Source organism: Vanellus vanellus (genome assembly GCF_965231255.1).
Source record: "Vanellus vanellus genome assembly, chromosome: 4".
In the NCBI taxonomy this organism is placed as follows: domain Eukaryota; kingdom Metazoa; phylum Chordata; class Aves; order Charadriiformes; family Charadriidae; genus Vanellus; species Vanellus vanellus.
Genome location: NC_138909.1, coordinates 50,858,217 through 50,880,642, shown reverse-complemented (window position 1 = coordinate 50,880,642; position 22,426 = coordinate 50,858,217). Strand labels below are relative to the sequence as shown.

General features: G+C 38.6%; 1 protein-coding gene across 4 annotated transcripts in view; it reads left to right on the top strand.

The window, feature by feature from the left end:
* The window catches only part of CTBP1 (C-terminal binding protein 1), a 71,778-nt gene extending 52,993 nt beyond the window's left edge, over positions 1-18,785 (top strand). For 3 of the 4 annotated variants that reach the window (XM_082482108.1, XM_082482111.1, XM_082482110.1), the window contains 5 exons: positions 1,707-1,921; positions 5,851-5,981; positions 8,187-8,314; positions 11,786-11,903; positions 17,317-18,785. In XM_082482108.1, coding sequence (XP_082338234.1) covers positions 1,707-1,921; positions 5,851-5,981; positions 8,187-8,314; positions 11,786-11,903; positions 17,317-17,503 — 779 coding nt within the window. In that variant the 3' untranslated portion in view covers positions 17,504-18,785. The remainder of the gene's footprint in view (positions 1-1,706; positions 1,922-5,850; positions 5,982-8,186; positions 8,315-11,785; positions 11,904-17,316) is intronic. The other variant, XM_082482109.1, reaches the window with a different exon arrangement.
* Positions 18,786-22,426: the final 3,641 nt, after the last annotated feature.

Here is a 22,426-nt window from a genome sequence, read left to right as displayed (position 1 = left end):
TACACACGTGATTCCCAACTGTTTCAGAAGGAAACTGCACACATTGAAGAAGGCTTTGGTTTATTAGCCTGGTTGCAATGAATGGGAAGTGTAGCTTTAACTGGAGAGTCTGTTGTAAGAGATTTCACTGTCATGAATCCCCTCAGGTATTAGTGTTGTAAAGAGTGTAAAAAAGAACAGATGACAGTGTTGCATGTGAAAATGAATGGAGCTGGAGTAAAAGTGATATGCTTCCTTTAAAAAAAAAATAATATCATTTACGGTTGTGTGACTGCTTCCTTGAGCGTTGAACATGCCAAAATCTGAATATAATACAGTGTTTGTGATGAAAATTGTCTAATTCAAGTTTATAAAAAACAGCTTGAAGAGCAAACAAAGAACATGTATGCAAGTATTGAAATAAAAGATTTTGAAGAGTATTTTAACTTGGTGTCCCCAAAGAAAAGCAGACAGCCCCTGTCAGATTGACGGACTGTTTAATATTCCAAGCACATCTGTCACTAAGCACTGCAGAATTGCTGTGTTCAGGTTAAATGATCAACAAAAAACCTTTCTTCCTGTGGCTTTTTAAGTTTATTCAAAGAGAAACTGAAAAGCAGAGGGAAATCCCTTCAAGCACAATTGGAAAGAGACAGGATTTCCCTGTGTTAATTTGATGCTTTTTTTGAACAAACTCATATGCTATAAAAGAAAACTTGTTGACTTTTTTTTTTTTTCAAATGAGACATGATTATTATGGTGTGTCTAGTGATGCTTTTGAAATGTCTTTATCTAACATTTGTAATACTCTTAACATGAGTATCTAGTGTGTAGTGTTGTAACCTGAAAAGTCTGTTGTTAGTTCTCGCTCTTCAAAATACACTTATTTACTAGATGTATTCACTCATTTTTTTCCTCTGTGTTTTACTGGTATTGTGTCAAAAGGGGAATACACACCTCCTCATACATGTGGCATGGAGTCATACCCAAACAGCAATTTCAGTCACAACTCTAAAATATGACAGTAAGGAAAGTAGAACAGAGAAGAGTTACGGTCAATGTGAATACCAAATGGTGCTGCGCTCTTCTTAACTAGGTGCCATATAATGGAGGACTGTATTTATTCATCATTTATGTAGATGAATACAAAGTATTTTAGAGCCTGAGATGACAGAATTCTTGTAAGCATTCTAATGCTGAAAGGATGTTATTCAAAATGAAAGAAATTACTAGTTCAGAAAGGAGATTCCATGCATTGAGAATGGTTGAGCTTCAGATTAAACAAATTATCTTTTACTGCATCCATTTTTGAAGATTAATTTTATAGCTTTTTATTAAAGCCAGCTGGTCTGACATGGGTAAGAGTAAGTCCTTGGCAGGACGTGTTCACACGCAGTAGTGTTTTACTATAAACAGGCCCAGCAGGCAAACCCTTGTATTACGCACGTTATTGCAGATTACATGACATCATCTGGCGTTTCAGATCTCTGGTTGCAAAAGGTGTAGACCTCCTGCTTTGTTATGAGCGAGGCAGTGTGAAACAGCCCAGATGCAACATTTCCGATCTTGGTGATGATTTCAAGTGGGATGGGAGCCACCTCTTATTTATCCTCCTCCAATTGCGGTACAAAACAGTATGGTTTGATACAAGCGTTTGCAAGAAGGAGGAGGCTACCTTGCGCCAGCTGCTTCACATCTGTTCTCATTGCATGTTTATCTTGTTCTAGGGCGTGTTGGGCAAGCAGTAGCACTACGTGCCAAAGCCTTTGGCTTCAGTGTGATTTTCTATGACCCATACCTCTCAGATGGCATGGAGCGTGCTCTGGGACTGCAGCGGGTGAGCACTTTGCAGGACCTGCTGTTCCACAGTGACTGTGTTACCCTGCACTGCAACTTGAATGAACACAATCATCACCTTATTAATGACTTCACCATAAAGCAGGTAATAATCTCTGTGGATGCCCTCCACACCGGTGCCTGTGGATGACACTGTATAGTGTTTATTTATGTGAACAGGCAGGTTCTCATTTGAAAGAAATTTCTTTCCCTTTTGCTGCTCTGTGATCAAGCAGGTTTATAACTGATTAGGAAATAGCTGGTGGCTTATGAATTGTTGCTTTCATTGTCTTTTTTGCTCAGTAACATTGCATTTGTGGAAATAATTTACTCTTCTTAATGTTGCTCAGACTTAATGAAGTTGCATTTATTTAAAAGCACTTTTTCTTTGTCTTCTAGTAGCTACTTCCTTTACCTGTGTGTTTTCAGGTAGCAATTCTGCCTTTCGCTCTTGTTTCTCAGTTTGAGTTCTTTATATGCAATTTAAGGATTGTGACTAAATGGCTCCCCCCTGTGCTCAGTCCTGATGCTTGCAGAGCGCTTCATGTATGGGTTGTCTTTACAGCATTGCATTATTTGGAAAAATAACGTTGCTTGGAATTAGTATTAAACTCCCCCTAAAGTTTTAGGTAATATTAAAATAATTTCAAAATCTAGGTGTAGTAACTGCTTGGTTATTGACTGATCTGATAGTAAGCTTTTTCATTAAATGTCCAGCTTCTGACTCCAACCTCAGTGTAGGTACTAGCAAGAAATACAGCATTGAGATGTAAGAATGCAGATAGTGTACAGGAAAGAAATTCTAAGATGTAATAGTTGATTTTGATGTTCTTTATATGTAGTGTTTGTATATGTTGGAAACAGTAGTACTCTTTCGCAGTAAAATCATTGCTTGGCTTCTGAGAAATAGTTTGCACCTACTACTCTTGAACTTTAGGAGAACTGAAGTAATTAATGAACGTGTTCCACAGTCATGTAGGATCACAGCAGAAACTGATGATATAATACACTTCTTGATTTGAGAGTTTAGGGATTTTGCAGATCCATGCCAACATAAAATCAGGGTTTGGGATTTAAAACTCTAAAAAAAATGAAGACGTGTAAAATGCAAATCTCTAAGAAAACAGAGCTCTGTCACCCTGCCCTGAACTTTCTCTTTTTGTTGTGTGCTCAGGTGCATTTAATGGTTATTACATGGTTAGATGTCTTTGCAAGCAGAGATCTAGAGCCAGACAGAATCACACTGAATTCAGTGGGACCATCTGGAGGCTTAGCAGTGGTCCCTCGTTACACAGCGGACAGTGAAACTTGGGCCAGTGTGTTGCTGGAAGTTGGTGAGTGGTGGTTAAATGCAGTGAGCTTTGGAGAGGCCTCAGTGCATTAGTCAGAGAAACAAACGAAAAAAACAGGTTAAAACTGATACTGTCTGAATTGAAATGCGTACAGTAAAGTCTGTATTGGAAGGATATGGATTTATCTCGCTATTTGTTATCCGTCGTGATTAAAGTAAGGATTAAAATGTTACAAGATAGTTCTTGCTTTTGGATAAAAGTTGGGATGAAGTTTGGATGTAACAGCTGATGTGCAAACCATAAAATTGTAACACCCCTGACTGCTTAGTTTGCATAGAGCACATCTTCTGAATATGTATCAAAAAGGACAGAATAGCTTTTTTAGGCTGACAGATGTTAGAGTTGGCCTAAAATTTTTAGAGCATTGCAGGCCACTTGTGTCCAATATTGCATGCTCATGTAATAACCAGTTTTAAACAAAGTACAGAGAAGTGTGGTGCATCTCATTTTGCTAAAGTCTCACCCTGAATTTAGCTTAGAATCTGAAATTACATAACCTTAAAATGTCTTTGAAAATTTGGCGTCGGTCTTCTCTTTCAGTAGCTTTTCCCTGTAATTAGTCAGCATTCTGCTTAGCCATTGTGCTTGGCCTTGTAGTCCCAGAGTAGCTCAGAGAAGCGTTTCAAGCTTGTGTTTATTGAACCCGTGGTAATCAAGTGCTCTTAAGAGACGCTGAGGTCATCTTTAGTTCTACAGATTTGAGAAGAAGACGCTGCATTTTGAATGTGAGACATTTTTAAAGCAGATATGCAGGTTTAGTGTAGGTGAATTTAGCAGCCATCAGCAGTTCTAGCTGTGAAGTGCTTTCAAACTTCCCGTCCCTTGTTAAGGGTCATCTCCAGCTGCATCAACCCTTATAGTTTATCATGAGTCATGTAGTTCATTCCCACTAGAACGCATTTATGCAGCCATGTTCTGTTTGATTTGGACTTGTCTTAGTACTAGCTTTAGAATTTTGTAAGTAGTCCTAAAATGAAAACTCAAGCGAAGTTATTAAGGTTGGACAGAAGATTTTAGCAGGGTTCACTTTGATTAAAATTTCCAAGTCCTTCAATGGGGGTATAAATACACTAGGCTATACTTAGTTCTAAGTTATCTTTTTGAAAGAGAACAGAAATAGGAAGGGATATATAAGCTCCGACGAGCCTATATATGTGCAGAGAAAGTGTGATTGCTACTTGGGTGAGCCCGCCTGTGCTAGTTTTGATCTAGTTCTCACAGCTGACAAGTAGTGGAGATGCAGTGATGGTTCCCATCAGGAACATCTTGTTGTTACTAGACCAATGGTGGTCATGCCACCATTTCTTTCTTCACTGTTCTAATTCCCAAGTTAATTACATAAAACTAAAAGAAGTATCCCTTAGCTCTGCTCCTTTAAGTGGACTTTGGTTTTGCTATACAAACCAATAGATGGTTCTCTCCTGTAAGCCCAAAAGTCTGCAAACGGAGAGAGGCAGGGCCACACTAAACCCAGCGAGTTGGCCAGTAAAATATGGTTGGTTGTTGTTTTTTTTTTTTTTTCTTATAACCTTACTGCAAGCATATGCATGTTAATTGTTTAATATTTCCTATGATCTCATGTAAAAAAAATTCTCGTAGCTGACTCTCATCCAAACCTCCTTGTTCATGAATTTGGCATTTTGAGTCAGTCTTTCAGAGTAAGGACCCATTTACATAAGCTTTTGTTTGATGTGTAGGTTTCAAGTAGTTGACTTGGTGTTAAAATGTTGGGGTTTTCTTGTTCTTTTGGTGAGAGATGGAGTCAGTACAAAATGAGATTTTTATCAGTCATCTTCAGCTTGGTTCCTGCTCTTCATATGCTTACCTTCATGCACAGAAGTGCTTCTGAGATAAGATGCTGTGTTTGAGACATCTGGTAAAAGATGAAGTATTAGGATGTAGTAATTTATTTTTTTTCCGTACCATCTCTCTTATTTAAACCGCCACTTTGTTTTCATGTTGTGGATATACTATGGTGTAAATTCTTGTAATTCTCCCCACACAGTGTCATCTACAATGCTAATCTGCGCAATGCACAGCACAGCTTCTCTCCTGGGCACACAGCGTTCTCAACCAAATTCATTTTCATGCCTTTTAATTGAATAATGTAAGAATCCTTTAGACCTTTATTTGAAAAGTCTCACAGGGAGGAGGAAGCTGAAGTAACAAAAATAAATAAAACATAGATCTACTTTGTTTTGGCAACTAAAGGAAAAAGTGTTTGAAAATCCAAAAGCATTGATTTTTCTGAAAAATTCATGTAGGCTTTTATTTGTGTGAAAGTTGAAAACCACAAAATATGAATTTGTTTAAGAATGTGCTGTAGTTGCTGTCTCATGCAATTTCACAGTGAAATAAAAAGGCATAAAATGATCTGTCACTTTCATATGCACAGTTGTATCTTTTGATCATGTTACTGCACAGTATCTGAAACAACGCTTCTATTAAAAGACACTACTTACAAGAAACAAAAGGTTATTAAGTGCTGTGAAATAGCATTTTATGTTAGAAGCATCACATTTTGTGGTACTTTCCAATGGAAAGGGAAGACAACTGTTAACAGGTTAAACCAGCTGAATAGCCTTTGTTGTACTGGATGCTTCTTTTGAGTAAAAAATAATGCCACAACGATTTTATTTCATTTATTTTTATTTCATCATTCTTGTTTTTTAACTTTCCCTAGATGAGACAAGGGGCTTTCCTGGTCAACACAGCTCGAGGTGGGTTAGTAGACGAAAAAGCACTTGCACAGGCCCTGAAGGAAGGAAGGATACGAGGGGCAGCCTTAGATGTACATGAGTCAGAACCATTCAGGTGCTTTTCCTTTTCTTTTCTTTTTATTTTGTTCACTTTCTTATTTTTAAGTCTTAGTGCATGATACAATCAACAGCAACAAGTAAATTGAGTTTTCCCTTCATTTGGTAGCTAAATACTCCTTAGTAAAGCAACATGAATCTGTGCAGCACTGGACTAATGCAAATGTAGATGGAGCTTGCGTATGTGGTCAGAAGTGAAAAAAGTGGCATCCAAGATTTAGTTCCTTCAAAAAAAAAAAAAATTCCCATGGGTTTATTTAGTAGAAATAGCAGGGATTTGGGTTCAAATCCTGAGCATGGCTTTGTGTCATGGTTTCAAGGGGAATGCTCCTTTGTCATTGATGCAACCCTGGAGGCAACTAATGTTGATGTCTGAACAGACTCTTTCAGAAGGCAAAGAGTTGAGATCTGGTGTGAGAAATAACTGCTTCATGACACCTTTTTGGAGGAAAAGACATACTTTTTTTCCAGATTGCCTCTGCAGGAAAGCCATAAATGTAAGAGGTTGCAAAAAAAGTGAAGATACAGAAGGTGGTCGGGGTGCAGGTTTTATTTTGCTTTTATAGCCATTATCAGGGGAGTAGTAACTCTGCTGTCATTAGCAGAGCTGGTAGCACAAGCCTTAGTTTTTGAATGACACTGAGAAGTCCATCAGCGTTTAGGCAGAAAGGTACCACTCCCCAAAGTGGCATTGGTATTATGATATCGGCACTCCTAATCAGAAACGAGCCTATTTGATATGTCCTCGAGTCTTGAGCCTGACTTCGAGTTACAGTTATGAGAATAGACTGCTTTAGCTTACTGCTTGTATTTGACAAGCCTTTTTCAGTTGTTCAGAATGGGCAGGGACAAATGTTAATTTTAACGGGAACAATCCACACAATTTTTTGAAGAGGAACAGATTCAGGACTTGAGGGCAGGTTGTAAAGACTGGAGAGAGGACGGTCGCTCTCGTGTCAGCTCGGGGGAGGAATAGAAGCTTTAAAAAAATAGAATAGTTTCCTTTTGGGCAGAATTCTTACCTCTGCTGAGACACAATGCCACATCACAAATATTTAATTTTATTTATGCATACCCTGCATTCATTTACTTCTAAATGTAGTCATTACAATGCAGTAGTGCTGTGCAAAGCCAGAGTCTTAACAGCTCAGGGGACTTTCAGCTACATACATTCTTCCCAATTCAGATCTCAGATCTGCACAAGCAGACCGTTGCACCTATAGGAAGCCCCATTTACTGCATGGAGATGCCATCTGCAGAGATTCAGTTGCAGGATTACAGCCACAATTTCCTTTGGCTTCAGTGCTGCATGTCTATCTGATCGCAGCATGCAACTCTTGAATAAAGAGTTTTGCCAGATACTCTGATGTTTATTGAACTACACATGAAATCTATCATCTTATGAATTATGACCAACTCTGAAGGCACGCTTTTGTCTTAAAATATTTGTTCTCCTGTTGTTACGATTGACTGCAAGATTATTAAAACTGGAAATAAATAGGAGGAGCAAGTTTCAATTATTTTCAATTTCTTTACTCTGTGATAGCACTTTTACACAGATTTATTGCTTTCCCTGAAAATCAATCTGTAAAGTAAATTTCCTTCTTTCTGTGGAGTTTCTATAAAGGAGCAGGAAAGAAAAAATAGTTAAAAATATCAGAAAAAAAAGCCTGAATTACCAAAAAAAAAAAAGTTGAGGCTGCTGATGGACATGCTTCTTATTTGGAAATAATTGTGAGATTTCTTTAAATGACTAAATGTCACATTGACAGTGACTCTTGAGAGAACAGAGCTTTGTTGGCTAATGCAGTAGAAGTAAAACTGTGATGAAATGGACAAATGGAATGGCATCCTGAATTGATTTGGGTCTTGCTATTTGCATTTCTGCACGAGAATTGGAGTGGCAGTGGCTGTAGTTAGCAATAAGTGCATTGGACAGAAGCTAATGTTGCTGCTATACTGAGGTTCTACCCTTTGAGTTTATGAGAGGTGATTGTTGCTTATTTATACCATGAATAGTGTATGAAATTAACTGACAGAATTAAAACCAAACTCAACAAGGAATAGAAATGCTGTTCTTTTCTGATTTAGAATTTAATCTATGTATAAATCCATCTGGATCACACCCCTTTTTCCCCTCCCCTCTTCCCCACCCCCCCCAAGTATTTTTTGTCATTTGATCTTGTTTTAAATCTTCATTTAGCTTTAGTCAGGGCCCCTTGAAGGATGCACCAAACCTGATCTGTACCCCACATGCAGCCTGGTATAGTGAACAAGCCTCAATTGAGATGCGGGAAGAAGCAGCACGAGAGATCCGAAGAGCTATCACAGGTACTACCTCACCTTATTAGCTTCTTCACTGTGTGTTTCTTATTTAATGACCTTTTTCATTCTTCAGTCTTGAAACAGGCTGAAAAGAACCAACCTTGGGTTTTGTTTACTGCTTCTAATATTTGAAACCTAGAAATTAGCAAATACCCGTGAAGTCTGTTCTCAGAACTTGAACAGATCATTTTGGAGGTTCATTGCAATTAGAAAGAAAAAGTAGGTACTAGAAAATGAGTACTTTTTCCATATAACAGGAATGTACTTACTTACATGTAAAAAATCTGGGTTTTTTTTGTTGGTGTTGCTTGTAAATATTACCCATTTGACGGGTTTGACTGCAAGTCATCCAGATATTGCTGGTATCTTTCATAGTTTTTCCTAGATGCACACTTATACTTGTAATAAGCAGTTCTGTTTCCTTTTTTTTTCCCTTTTTGGTGCCTTTATATTTTCCAAAGTTCTTCCAAATTTGTCTTGGAGGACAGTCTGGAATTTCAGTGTCTTCAGAGCTGTAATGTTCTGAGATAAAGCATCTAGAGCTTCACGCTGTTCCTAGTAATGCTTGTGTCTCGACCACTCATTCTCTATGTCAAAACAAAGTTTTCAGTATTTTGTTGGGAGGGTACTCTATTTTAGATGTTCCTCTCTTTAAAGCATTGCTAAAGAAGTCTGGCATTTTAAAGAGCAAAGTCTCTTTGTTATATAACTGCCATGTAATTGTAAACTGTTCACATAAGAGAAAACAGTTATGTCTTGAGCATGCACTGCTAATAAATAAAATGAGAGGAGTGAGCCATTTGGCATTGGTTTGAATCCCTTGTAGCCTAAAATAAAAGGAAGGATTTTCATACTGGAAAATGATTCATTAAGCACTAATGTTCTCTCTTTAGTACGACTTTGCTGTTTCCCCCTTGGCAATATAGACTGAATGCTCTGCAGACACGCAGGGCCATCTGTGTCACCTTGAGAGTAGCTCAGTGCCAACACATTGCTCTGCTATACAAAAAGCCCGAGCGGTAGCCGAGAGAGGCTCGGCGATTTAGATTCATTTATAGCCTGTGCAGAAAGAAGATTCTCCTCTGGATGGTGATTAAAGGCACCTCTTAAACTCCTGATCCGAAATGCCCTTTACAGGACTATTTCTCTCTGGTTTAGGGGTAACTTAAAGAGTCTGACCATCCCTTTGCTGGAATTGGTCCTTGTGCTTATACTCTGGAAGAGCTCTAATAGTACATTCATTAAGTTGTTGTGTAACTGTTACCTGCTCCCAAATAGCTCTGGGAGTGATTGCACAAAACAACACACGATACCTACTTGGGGGCTGATTGATGTGCAAATAAACATTAATAGGCTGAGATCTGAAAACTGAGTAAAAGTCAGCTATACCGAGCTAGTTTTATGTTAAATATTGTGCTACAGCCCAAACATATGTGCCTAGGACGACAGACCTATATTTTCTTCAACTGTGTGATTGTGCTATCAGCGATCTAAGTCATTGATTTGTATTGAAGCTGTCAGCGCTTCAGTGTTTGCACATGGTTTGTAGTAAGATCAAACTGAGGCCAACATTAGGGAGGTGAGAATGACATTGAATTGCAGTGAAACGAATGTAGGAAAGACACAGGAAGCGTGGGATAAAGCTGGATATGTGAAAGCCATAGGGGAACACAGAGGGGAGAGGGTGTAGAGAGAGAAGCTAATTGGAAAAAGGTGTACAATGAGGGAATGCAGACTGTGACAACCATCTGATGCTAAAGATGTTAAGTGGTTCTGCTGTTCCCAAAAAGTCAGTGACGATGTATAAAACAAAAACAATAAGCAGAGATTAAATACCTTTAAATATTTTTTTGAACATCAAAATATTCAAAGTATTAAATAAGGAGAACCACTGAAAACAGTAATGGAAGAAATGGGAAGGCGAGCCTGGCAAGTGAAAGGATAGTTACGAAAAAGGTTTAAACTAAATAAATACTGTTTTGTAAGGGGAGACTTGCAGAACATGCTTACAGAAGTTAGCAAAATGAAGAATGAGAGGGGCAAGGAGGCAGACATGATTGCAGTTTAAAAATACTTGAGAAGGATAATAAACATCAGAAGAAGAAAGATACTGTTTAAATTTATGGACAACTTTGGTAGAAGTTTAGATGGATATATATATATTTCAGCTAAATTTAGAAGATGATTTCTAATCAGGAGAATGGTAGGAATTCACCCATAATGGGGCATGTACCTCATCTTGCCCGATACTGAACTAAGAAGCCCATTTGGCTCGTGCATGGGAGACTTGGGAAGTTTTAGTGACATAAGCAAGTCATGGAGTAACAAGTATTTGATAGTATCCACTAGAAAAGCAATTCTATGAAAAGACTTTTTTTACAGCCCCATTGTGGTCAGGCTGATGGATAAAGAGAGCAGGAAAAGAGTAGTGAAGTCCTTAATCAAATTTCCAGTAGGAAGTTGGAGACAAAAAGCCTGAATTCTGTAATGATGGAGCATAGGCAGTTTTTGACAGCATTTCTGGAGTACTATTGCCAACAGTAGCAGAGGTAGACACAAGCTCCACTCTTTCTACCTCTGTGTGCACAAATGAACGGTCAGATTAAACTATAGAAAGGATACTTCAAAACAGATGTCAGAAAAACCACAGGCTCCAATTGATCTCCTGTTGAATAGGTGGAAATATTCCTGTTGCCATGAGGAAAATTTTTATCGTATCTGTTAATGTTAATTTTTTGCAGGGCTGGAGATGGTTCTGCAGAAGACAGTCAGAGGCTTGTCCAGTATGTGCTGAATCAGGTTGACAGATTTTGCAGTATCTGTCTCTTAAAATTTCAGTTATACTTCAGAAGTTAAGCAAAAGTTTTGAAGGAATGAAGAAGGGAGTTTCCTGATGCGCTTTAATTTTTTGTAGGAAATAAGGAAATGGCTGAGGATTAATAGATTACAGTAAATAAATGTGAAGAGCAATTGAGATCAAGAAGGGGAAGTTCAGGAGGACAGGAAAATAGTGTAGGTCATATTCAGCTTTATGGCAAAATTACATTCAGAATCCTACATTCTTCAGTAAGGGTTTTTATTGCTGCTAAACGTGGAGGGAAAAGGAGGAAAGTGATGTTTAAAGACAGAGAGCAGTAGGCTACATTCCTGAATTTGATTAGCAGCCATGTTCTGTATTCAGGTTTTAGCTTCTTGGAAAGCAGGAATCTTGTTGATTATGGTTTTATTGAGACCCTGTATGCAAAAGACAAAGAGAGACACAGAAATAAAAATTACGCAGAGCATTTTAACCGTTATTAACTCAGTCCCAGACAAAAGGGGAACAATGAAGATCAAAAATAAGCTCTTCATGTGATTTTATGTATTGATTCAAATATGCAAATATTTATAACTGTTTTTAACATAGGTACATTAAGAGCATAAGGCATACAATTTTCATGATTTTTTTTTTATTTCGTCTCCCTTGCTTCATCCTAGGTCGTATTCCAGACAGTCTGAAAAACTGTGTTAACAAAGATCATTTGACTGCAGCTACACATTGGGCCAGCATGGATCCCGGAGTTGTTCATCCAGAACTTAATGGTGCTGCATACAGGTAAGCATGCTGCAGGTGTGAAAGAAATACCTCTTTAATTCAGAGGTATGCATTCCAGAATAAATAAAAGACCTTCCTATTAGTAAATGAAGTGGTTTTGGATTAGACCCCAGCTATATTGTTTTCATAATTGTTGCATTCAGGAGAATAATTTTGTTTTGCTAGTTGAAGTCAGTCATGCAGTGCGTAAGTATGTTTTCTTTTCTTGTCTTTTTTGTGTGGTTAGTAATATCTGAACAATGCACAGTTTTTTGTACATTCAAGTAAAACCATTCTAGTCATCTCCAGTGAGTGCAGTGGAAGTTTATGTTCCTTTTGCTGAAGGTGATGATGCAGCAGAAGACTACAGAAAGACTTTCAATAATAAACTATCGTTACGTGGTTTTGTGGCCTCAAGACATACGAGAGAGCAAATAACTCAGTAGTGAATATGGTGGAATAGCCTGTGGTGATTACGAAAATAGGTTTAAAATAGTGTTTTCTAAATTACACATTTAATGTTTAAGCAAAAGCATTTGAGGGACTTGATCTATGTATTCTCAATCAACTGTGAGCAGTTCTTAATAATTAATAGAAAGGGGCAATTTTTTTATGTCTAATATGTACGTTCCCTAGTTACTTTGCTTGAGAGTCTTTCTCTGTCCCTTTATCCCTAGAAGCTGTTATAGCAGCAGATTTTTCCTAGTAGACAGCCTCACACAATTTTTATTTATGAAAAAGTCTACATTTTTTTATCTTCCAGTATGTTATTTACTCATAAGTAGGATGGAAGTGGCTGAGAAAGCTACAAACAGCTGCTTCCCTCAGTACCTTGAGGGAAGGGACAGTGCAGTCCTTTCATTATTTCTTGTATACCTCCTTGTCCTAATCTTTCTGCTGTCCTTTTTCATACATCTTTCTTATCTTTGTCCTTCTTTGGGAGGGCTGCCCCATGCTTTTAATAGATACAATTATTTTTTTTTTTTTTGGTGTTACCCGCTGTGAGAACCCAGCTGTGCAAAGCTGAGAAGTGGAGCAAAGCTGCCATGTCCCAATGACTGCTAACAGTCTCATCAGAAAGTGATGGGGAGATGTCTGCCTTAATCTCCTTATCAATACCTGTAAGCGCACCAAAGAGTAACTTTGATTTGATCAGCATGCATATATCTCACATCACATCCAGAAGTTTATTTTTTGGCAAAGTACCCATAGCCCTAAATGTCTGAAGAAGGGTGGTTTTGTTTGCTTAAATGAAAAGTTCAAGCACATGTGTTTTCTTCCACACCGCATGTGGTGTCACTGACTTTGGTTTGGAGTACTCGGGGCAGAGCTGAATGCAACTGAGGCGTAAAGGCAGGTGTTGCTGAACGGGGGGGGTAATAACTCCCACCCTGTCATGGCAGTTAGGAACAGGGTTGCATGCCCAAATAAAATGCAGTTGCTTGTTCTCATTTTGGGGGTCACAAGTCCAGCAGAAGTAGTCTTCACAGCTAGAAATGGATTTTAACTTAGGCATGTTTTGGGAGTTAATGATTTACAAGGTAAAGATCATATGTATTTAATTTAAGCAGGATAAGCACAGACTGAATGCCTTTTTTAGACATTGTTTCAGTAAGTTTTTTCAATAAGGAAAATTCATCGTAAATATATTTTGACTTGACAATTATTTTTCAAATGCAAAATAAAACTTATTTGGGGAATTTTGAGGGAGAAGTTAGTCATACAACAAATAATAAAAGTTTTTGGAGGGGCGATAGAATAGTGTTTGTGTGGGTGTGAAGGCAGTTACTATTTTGTGCAGTATAAAATATATGGAACTTGAAGCTCAGGCTTTATGAAGAATTTGGTTTCAATAGCAATGTTTGCTGATGCTTAATTCCTACATGGATTAAGTGCAGAATTTGAATTGATTGTTCAAAAAAAATGTTTGTCTTCTCTTTGCAATCCAAGATTACGTTCAACTAGCTGAGTTCTGGAGTCTTTCGCAGGCAGTATGATGTTTCAGATGTGCTAATAACTGTATCATAGTCATGTAATTGCATTAGAAGATAAGACCTAGGATAATAATTTATATGTTAAAAAATGCAAATAGCTCTTTCAGTGAACTGAAACTAACGAGGTTATTTTATTCTGGATATATCATTTACTTGTATTTTGATGTAGGACAGAACTCTTAAATTATCAGATATTATCGCAAGCAAAGAACATTGAGCATTCATCAGCAGAATATAATCTAGATCTCCTGAATATCATTGTATTCTGTGGAAAACAAACCCATTTACAATGTGAAATGCAAGACGCCCTGTCAACACAAAAGGTCAAGCAAACAGGACCTTCCCCATGAGAACGCTATTCCTGAGAAGGAACTATTTGTAATAGTCTTGGTGAAGCAGCATGATATACCCTGCTTTTGTGTTACTACTGTGTATTTGTTACTGAGCTGCCTGTTAAATAACCCCCTGCCATTTCCTGTGTCACAGAGCATGCAGGTTATAGGCAAAGTGAAATTCAACAACCAGTAAACAGTGCTTGTGCAATTTATAGACATGTTGACTTATCTTTCTGCCTTGTAAACAGTAGAAGATAAGAATATCCAGGTACTGAAGAGGTACTTGGATGAGAACAGTTAGATGTCGGTAGTTCAGGAGTTATTTCATGTTGAGGTGTTTCACTGGTGATTTTCAGACACTCTAATATAAGATAAAAGTGAGCACTTAAGTTTTTAAGCTCTCCGGACAGACTTGAACAGAGCTTAACATAATGAGTTCACGGTGCTTCTGTAGTTTAAAAAATGCAGGGGATTAACATAGAAATTAAAGTTGCCTTTCAGTTGTAATTAAGAGGGCTATTGTATTTTTCTTCATAAATTAAGACTATGTGGGAGAAAGGGAAGGAAGAGTATGAAGTAGCAGAGGAGAGGTGTAACTGATATATCACTTTTGGTTTTGTAAAAATTGAATTCAGTGGACATTCTACCCGGAAAACGTTTCAACTTACTGCAACCAGAGGAGGAAGATTTGGACCACCTTTATGAAGTGCTGGGGGGAACGTATTTGCTGGTTAAGAACTGAAAAGCAGTAAATAGCAACATAAGGGAAAGTTATGTAGGGTAGAAATGCTCATGTGTAGAGGCTGTGGAGTTTATGTGCCCTCCTTTCAGAGATACGTTTTGAACAGTGCTGATGATTAAATTAAAAATGGACACGAATTATGAAAAAAGAATGGCAAAATAGGGTTGGGAGTTGTTAAGCAAAATGCAGTTTCTCTAGAGGGCTTTGTTATCTTTATTTTGGCTACTGCCACTGTGTAGCTTTAGGACAAGAAAAACAATTGTAGAGCTTTTGGATGTTAATAAAAGTCTAGGAAGCCTGTGTCTGAGGAGAGGTGCTGGCAGGTGGAATCTCAGTTATTATGACTTGGTGTCCAAGAGGAATATTTTTATATACAGAAAGAATATTTGGGAGTCAAAGGAGGATGACGGATGTGTAGTTTGAACTGCTTAATGTGCTCATAAGGCAAGTGTTAATGCTGCTAATCCAGCACCGTCCATTTTCACGAGGGAAGGCTCTGGCTCTTCTTCCTGAGGGAAACACAGTTGTAGAATTGGAGCTCTCCTTGATTCCTCCCGGCTCCAGTGTGTTGATGCTCAGGGAATACGTTGTTAGAAAGTAGAGATCCTGTGTTGGAAACAGTTGCTGTGTTGGGCTTTTAAATGGAAGTTTTTGTCTTGTTATGTTGTGTTTTTTGCAGAGTGCCTAGAGTAACAGATAAGCTGTTTCAAAATTAAATTTAAGTGACACAATACCCAGTCTGACAGTTTTCATAGGAATTGAAGAAATTTGATAATTAAGATTCAAATTGAGGTACGGAAACAAGCAACTAATTCCATTAGCAACTGCAAATTAATTCTAAGGAAGCTCTCTGGAGAACAGATTGGCTTAGGAAGCCCTGTAAATACGTGTACAATTGGCAACAAAGTTCTCTGGCTTACAGGTGGTGTGATCTTTCACATACTGGTTATCTATCCCAGATTACAGTCAGTATGATCTGTAGGAATCTTTCCCATGATGACCAGGCCAGTGTATGGTGTCTTCATCGTCCCTGTGCCATGCCGGATAGCCATGCTGAGCCCCTCTGGCAGTGTTTGCAAAGAGCAGTTTCTGTGATTTAAGAAAAAAGAACAAATAAAAGTGCTGTCATACAGCTTTTTCTTCCTCTGACTTTTGCATAAGTTCTGCGCTGATTTTCTCTCAGTTTGAGGGAACTTAGGGTGAGCAGCACAAACATGCAGTATTTTAGAAAAGATGCTACTGAAATGGGACGAAATTCCCTGGTGAATTCAGCATTGAATTCTGATGAGTAGAAAATCAACGGCAGAATAATGTCATATTTGAAAAAGCCTGACAAGACTACGAGTGACTTTTCTCCCATTTAGTTCAATGCTAGGGTAGCACATGCCACAGTGGGTGAGTGGTTAGCCTTTTAAATGGATAACGCTCTCACTGGGATGCTCGGGTGAGCAGAATGTAGCAGGAGAGAACAAGGGATGAGTGTGCAGCTTTATGATGTTAAGTGGCCAGTGTGAGATAACTTGCAAATGGGTATTGAGGTGTATTTGGCTAAAAAGAAAACATTTTTTGTTAGGGGTGTTAATGTGTGGCCGTTTTATATACAGCACTGTGAAATACCAGTGTTCATCAGTTACAACTGAACTTTGGGATTGAAACAGTAGATTTGCAAGAATTTTTTTTTAGCCTGATAATATCATCACTATCATAAAATCAAGCTGAATCAGAGGGTGACATTTGTTGAATTCATAAAATATTGAGGCCTTGGTGTTCGTCCAGGTAGAGTAAGAAATCTTTTAAACCATCCATAGGTTTTTTTTTATGTTTGCATCTCTCTTCCTTGCAGTCTGCCTTGTCCTCTAATAACTAGAACTGGTTCTCTTTCAGACAAGTACAGTGGCAAGTTTCATGCTGAAAAAATTACTCCGGTGCAAAAGGCTTGAATTTGTCATCTTAAAGTGTGTGTGGGTATGACTGCCCTTTTAGAGGGCTATCGGAAAGCTGCAAGTGCAAGATGAGTTTAAAGAAATCTTTTTTCAAACCACAACAGTGAAATTTAAAAATTTCTGCATAAGAATGAAAGAGAAAAAAAATCCCTGAAGGTCAAGTTGAGGAGAAGTTGTAAAGGACAGATACATACTGTGCGGACCTACCCTGAATTACTTCTTGTTGAGATGTATTTGGAGAGGAGCAGTACTTCCAGGTCTTTTCCGTCGCTGTGCTGTCACTCATGCTATTTAATCTGAAATCTGAAGAAACAATCTAGGAAACCTTTATTTCTCATTTGGGTAAAATACAGCATCTTTTGCCTTATTTAGCAGCAAACTCTCTTGGTTTTGATGGATGTTCTCGTTTTCTTCTCTCAGCAGGTATCCCCCAGGCGTGGTGAGCGTGGCTTCAACTGGCATACCTGCAGCAGTAGAAGGAATAGTCCCCAACCCTATGTCTTTATCACATGGCCTCCCTGCTGTAGCCCACCCGCCCCATGCTCCTTCCCCCGGCCAAACTGTCAAACCAGAAGCTGATAGAGACCACCCAAGCGACCAATTGTAGCCTACGAAAACAGCATTCCCAACATCGGAGATTTCAGCTTCAGCGCGTGGAAAACAAACAAACAAAACAAAACAAAACCCTGGATTTTGATTAAAGGCAAAACCATGAACTTACAGGAGGAGACGATTATTGGTTTAGAAACTGGTCCAATATACAGTATAAAAGGAAAAGGTGGGAGACAAAAAGAAGATTTGGAAACATTTTTTCCTCCGTATAAATTGTAGTTTGTCCCTGTCCAGTGGACTGATTCACTGTTTCTGTGTCCTATGGGTTCTTTGTTAAGCAAGAGAAGTTAGTAGTTAATTATATCATGAATGTACTTGTCTGTGTACAGTTTTTAGAACATTAAAAAGGGTTTGTTTGCTTAGCTGTCAACAAGGAAAAACATAAGGGAGGCATTCAACAAACCAATTTTGAGATTAAAAATCCTTTCTTTTATATTTTAAAACATGCCCAAAAATGAGGCAGTTGGCAAACTTCTCAGGACAATGAATTTTTCCCATTTTTCTTTCTACGCCACACAGTGCATTGTTTTTTCTACCTGCTTGTCTTATTTTTTAGAATAATTTAGTAAACAAAAGAAAAACAGTTTCTTCTAATTTTGGCATGAATTCCCTTATTTCAAAATGAAGACAACCTTGCAAAGAGATTTTGAGGAAAAAAAAAAAAAAAGGTTTTGTATAAACGAGCATTGTGCTTTTTGTCACCAGTTAAAGTATATATTATTGGTGGTATGCGAAAAAGGCACTAGACTACTGAAAAGTAGCAGCATTTCATTGCCTACATTGATTCCTTCCTGGTAATGTGGTAGGCTAGCAATATTTTTGGTTAAAATCATGTTTGTGACTGTAACCATTTGTATGAATTATTTTAAAGAAATAAAAATCCCAGACAAATATCATATGTGTAAAAATTTTTATTTCTAGTAACTGTTTATTCAACTTTTATTAGGTTTCTTAGCTGTAATTTTTAAACAGATGCTGTCAAGTATTTCATTTCTAGCTTTACTTTGCTCTCTGTTGTTTGTAATACTGTCTTGGAAGCTTGAAAAAATAAAAAAAAAATAATTCTTTCCATACCATTTTTCCCTTTACATTTCGTAAATGTTGATCTTTTTTCCTGTGTTTCTAATGGAGTTTGGAATTAAGATGGATTTTGATTTGTACACCGGCATCATCAGCTACAATATGGTAACAGCATTTATGCCACCACTGTGGGCAGAGCAGAGGAGGTACAACAGCAACACAACAATAATAATAATAATAATAATAAACATCTTTTGCCGAAGTCCAACATGAGAAGTGTCCATTGTTTTATTTGCTTTTGTGATGATGGAAGCGTGCAGCAGGAAGTAATTGTATTTGCTATATTGAAGGAGTTTGTTTCTTTGAACGTGGGCAGAAGTGTTTTTAAGGCCGGTTGAATTTCAGCTTGAAGCTGTTTTGGCCTTTCGTGTGCTCCTGGATAAGATGTCCCTCATCCCTACACGGTTTAAAAAGGCAAGACAAAAGTTCAGCTGCTGCAAGAAGGAAATCCAGGATGGGCAAAAGTGAACCTGGACATAAACCTCCTCGGTAGTCTCTTTGTCTGTTTGTTCACTGTTAATCTGAACCAGTAACTGCGCACCTAAGGTTAGTGAGCTGGTTTTGTGGGATCTCTGAAAGGTTACTGGCCCCCATTCCTGTGAGTCCGCAGAGTGGCCTCCGCTTCTGTTAGGAAAATGTTGGGAGGCTGCAAATCCAGAAAAATTGAAACTCGCAGGTCTGTACCCAAGGAGCACCGTATAAAGTGAAATTGTCTCTCCATGGAAGAATGGAGGAAGGTGTTTGCCTTGAACATACAGAGCCAAAAATGTGATCAGTTATGATTTATTTGATGGTGAATCCATTCCTATTTCCCCCATGAAACAAAACAGAAAACAGCCTTAAAGCTGCAAGTTTCTCCCAGCAAAGACACTTCTAACGGCTTGGTGGCCAAAAACTTGGAAAAAAACAAATGCGGTCTCCTGCAGTTGAAGTAGGATTTCATACTTCAGTGGTAATTTGTGTTTTAAGATGCTTCATTGTCAGGCTGAAGATGCTTCTTTAACGTATGTAAAACAAACATTTAACATCTGGTTGCAAAGAATTGCTGACAGTCTCATTTGCAACCAAATCTCCCCAAGGAACGCCAGAAGGGTGTTTGTTTTGTTGTTGTTGTTGTTGTTTGTTTTTTGTTTTTTGTTTTTTTAACTTCTCTTGCATCAGTTTGGACGTGGCTTATGTAAGTAAGCTTTGTTTCCAGTGAATCGATAAATTGATGAACTAGAAATGAAGGCAGCAGTATCTATCGCATGTGCTTCTTGGGCACCGTTCTGCAGCTTGCTGTCCTTCAGCTGCGTATTTTTGAGGTGTCATCTGTGCTTGCTCAGGCACAACCTATTGAGCACCTGAGCCTGAAATACTGCGCTGATGGGTGCGATGGGGCATTGCCGCTGTGGTGGTAACCTGTTCAATATTTTTTTATTCTGGTGCTTGAAACGTATCTGTTGGTCTGACTGCTGGAGAGTAATTCAGTTGCTTATATTGGAGCAGAAAAGGAAAGCCACCCTGGCAATGACAAGACTGAAGGGTACTGACTGATGGGTTATGGTCTGAAAAGCTGAATTAAAAAATGAGGAAAAAAAAAAAAAAAAGGCTTGGAGTAAATGACTAATTGGAAAAGTGGAAAAGTGTACCATAATGAACAAAGGCTGTTGTGCCAGACTAACCTTATATAGTTCACGGCTGCTTCTGTTGGGTAGTGGAAATGTGATTAGATTTCCTCCGTCTGGTAAAGGATGCGCTAAATAAAGTTTTGACAGAAGACGATGTAGTTAGTGGGAAAATATAAAGCGGGGAAGGCAGTGGCAGAAGAGGGCCACAGGAGATGACCTGAGGCAGTGTTAGAAGGTGAAGGAGGAGATAATCAAAGTGCCTGCCTCAGTCGTAACTTTTGCTGTTGTCGTTTGAAATAAGGATGTTGGCCGAGAAGGAGGCCGAGCACCGAAACTGCCGCTGGCTCAGAGGTGGTAGGCGTCACCAGTGCGCAGGAGGCTCTGGACGCTGCACGAGAGTTGGATGGTATCAAAGAACGGGCTGTTGGAAGCAGAAAGATCCCACTTGTTGTGCAAATGCAAAGTCAGGTAGTTGCAAGTCAAAACAAAAACTTGCCAGAAAAAGGAGCCATTAGCGATTTCCCACGGTGGGACTGATTGATTGTCGCTGCGGGGGAGCCGCGGAAAAGAACGGTATGATGGCAGATGCATCCAGCAGAGTATTTTCGGTGGGGATGGGAATGGATCAGAGATGCTACACAGGACCTGGAGCATTTGATATATAGTTTTGGTCGTGCATTTTTGAAAAGATGGGCTCAAGCTGAAGTCGTAGCAAAGACTGAAGGTGTGAGAGGGGTTATCAGGTGAGATGAAATCAGAGTAACTTGGCTTTTTCTGCTCAAAGTGGAGGTTGAGTTGGGGAAATGACTATAGTAAGTGCTGAAGAGGAAGGCGAAATGTTAAAGAAATGCTGGTGTAAGAACAGACAGGCAGAAATGGGGGGTTAGGAAAAGATCTTGTCAGCAGGGAGGTCCTGGGACAGGTTTCCAGTTGGAATTACTGTGGGTCAGTCCTGAAGTCACTGCAGCTTGGGCTGGGGGTTTGGGTTCGGTTTTGTGTTTGGGGTTTTTTTGGGTGTTGGTTTTGTTGTTTGTTTGGTTTGTTTTTTTTTTTATAACATTTTGTTTTTACAATCCAAAATGTGAGAACATTGTTTAAAGGTCATACAAGGTTGCTACCAAGCCAGCAACAAGAGGCCTTTTCCATTCAGGGTAAAACACTTCAGCTTCCTTTATAACAAGCCTCAAGGCTTTTCTCTTTAGTGTGTTTTTTTTTTTGTTTTTTTTTGTTTGTTTTGTTTTGGTTTGGTTTTTTTGAGAAAATGCCTTATTATTTTCTTGTCCAGCCTCCCACCTCAAATGATTAGGGCTGGCTTTCCGAGTGACTGGGACTGCTGCAGTCTGGCTGTTACCAGCTCACTCATTGCCTCAGACCGAAGGGTTTTTTCTTCTCCTCTTGTTTAATCTTGGTGGATGCTTCAATGTCGGTTGTTCTGCTTGAAGGAGAAGGAGGCAGCGCTGCCAGTGTTTCAATTACTCAGTTCACTCCAACCTTTCTACCTTTTGTAAATTGGGGGGGGGAAAAGGGGGGAGGGGGAACAGTCATTGGTTTTAAGGACAGAGAGTAATGTTAGATAATTTTGTCTGACCACTTAGTAAAGCTGTTAAATGGGATAAGCTTGTTCATTAAACCTGATACCACGTTTTGACTTAAGTAAATCTTTCAGAAAGATTTCTAGGCTTTATATTAAAATGTCAAGTGATGGGGGTTTTGCTATTTCCTTTGACAGTTTGTTTAAATGGGGGTTAACTCTCACTATCATTTTTAAACTGCTTTATTTAATTTGGCTTTCTCTGTCTGTAAATTCCAGTTATTGTTTCATGTTGAACATGAGGTCATGTAGGCTGGCTTGAATTTGGTGAGCATGTCACATTTTAGCCAATTTGCCTTTATACTGAGGTCAGTGACACATCTTCCAGGAAGACCGAACTGTGTTATTCATCTGTTTTCTTTTCCAGTTGCCTTCATTATACTGTACATCCTTTCCTTTGTGGCTCTGTATTTTTGTCCTTTTGAAAAACATAGTCCAATATGGTTATCTTCTGCAGATGAAGTGACAGGATTTCTGATCTTCTCTGAGTCTTTCAGCTATTGTCTTCTTGCCTCCATTGACTTTCCGATTTCCTTGGTAGACTACTTTCCTGCAAAGTCACAAGTGCTCGAAGAACTTGATCAATCCTTTTCTTGGTCTTCAAATTGTGTTTCCGTAGTTAGCACCTCGTTAGTAG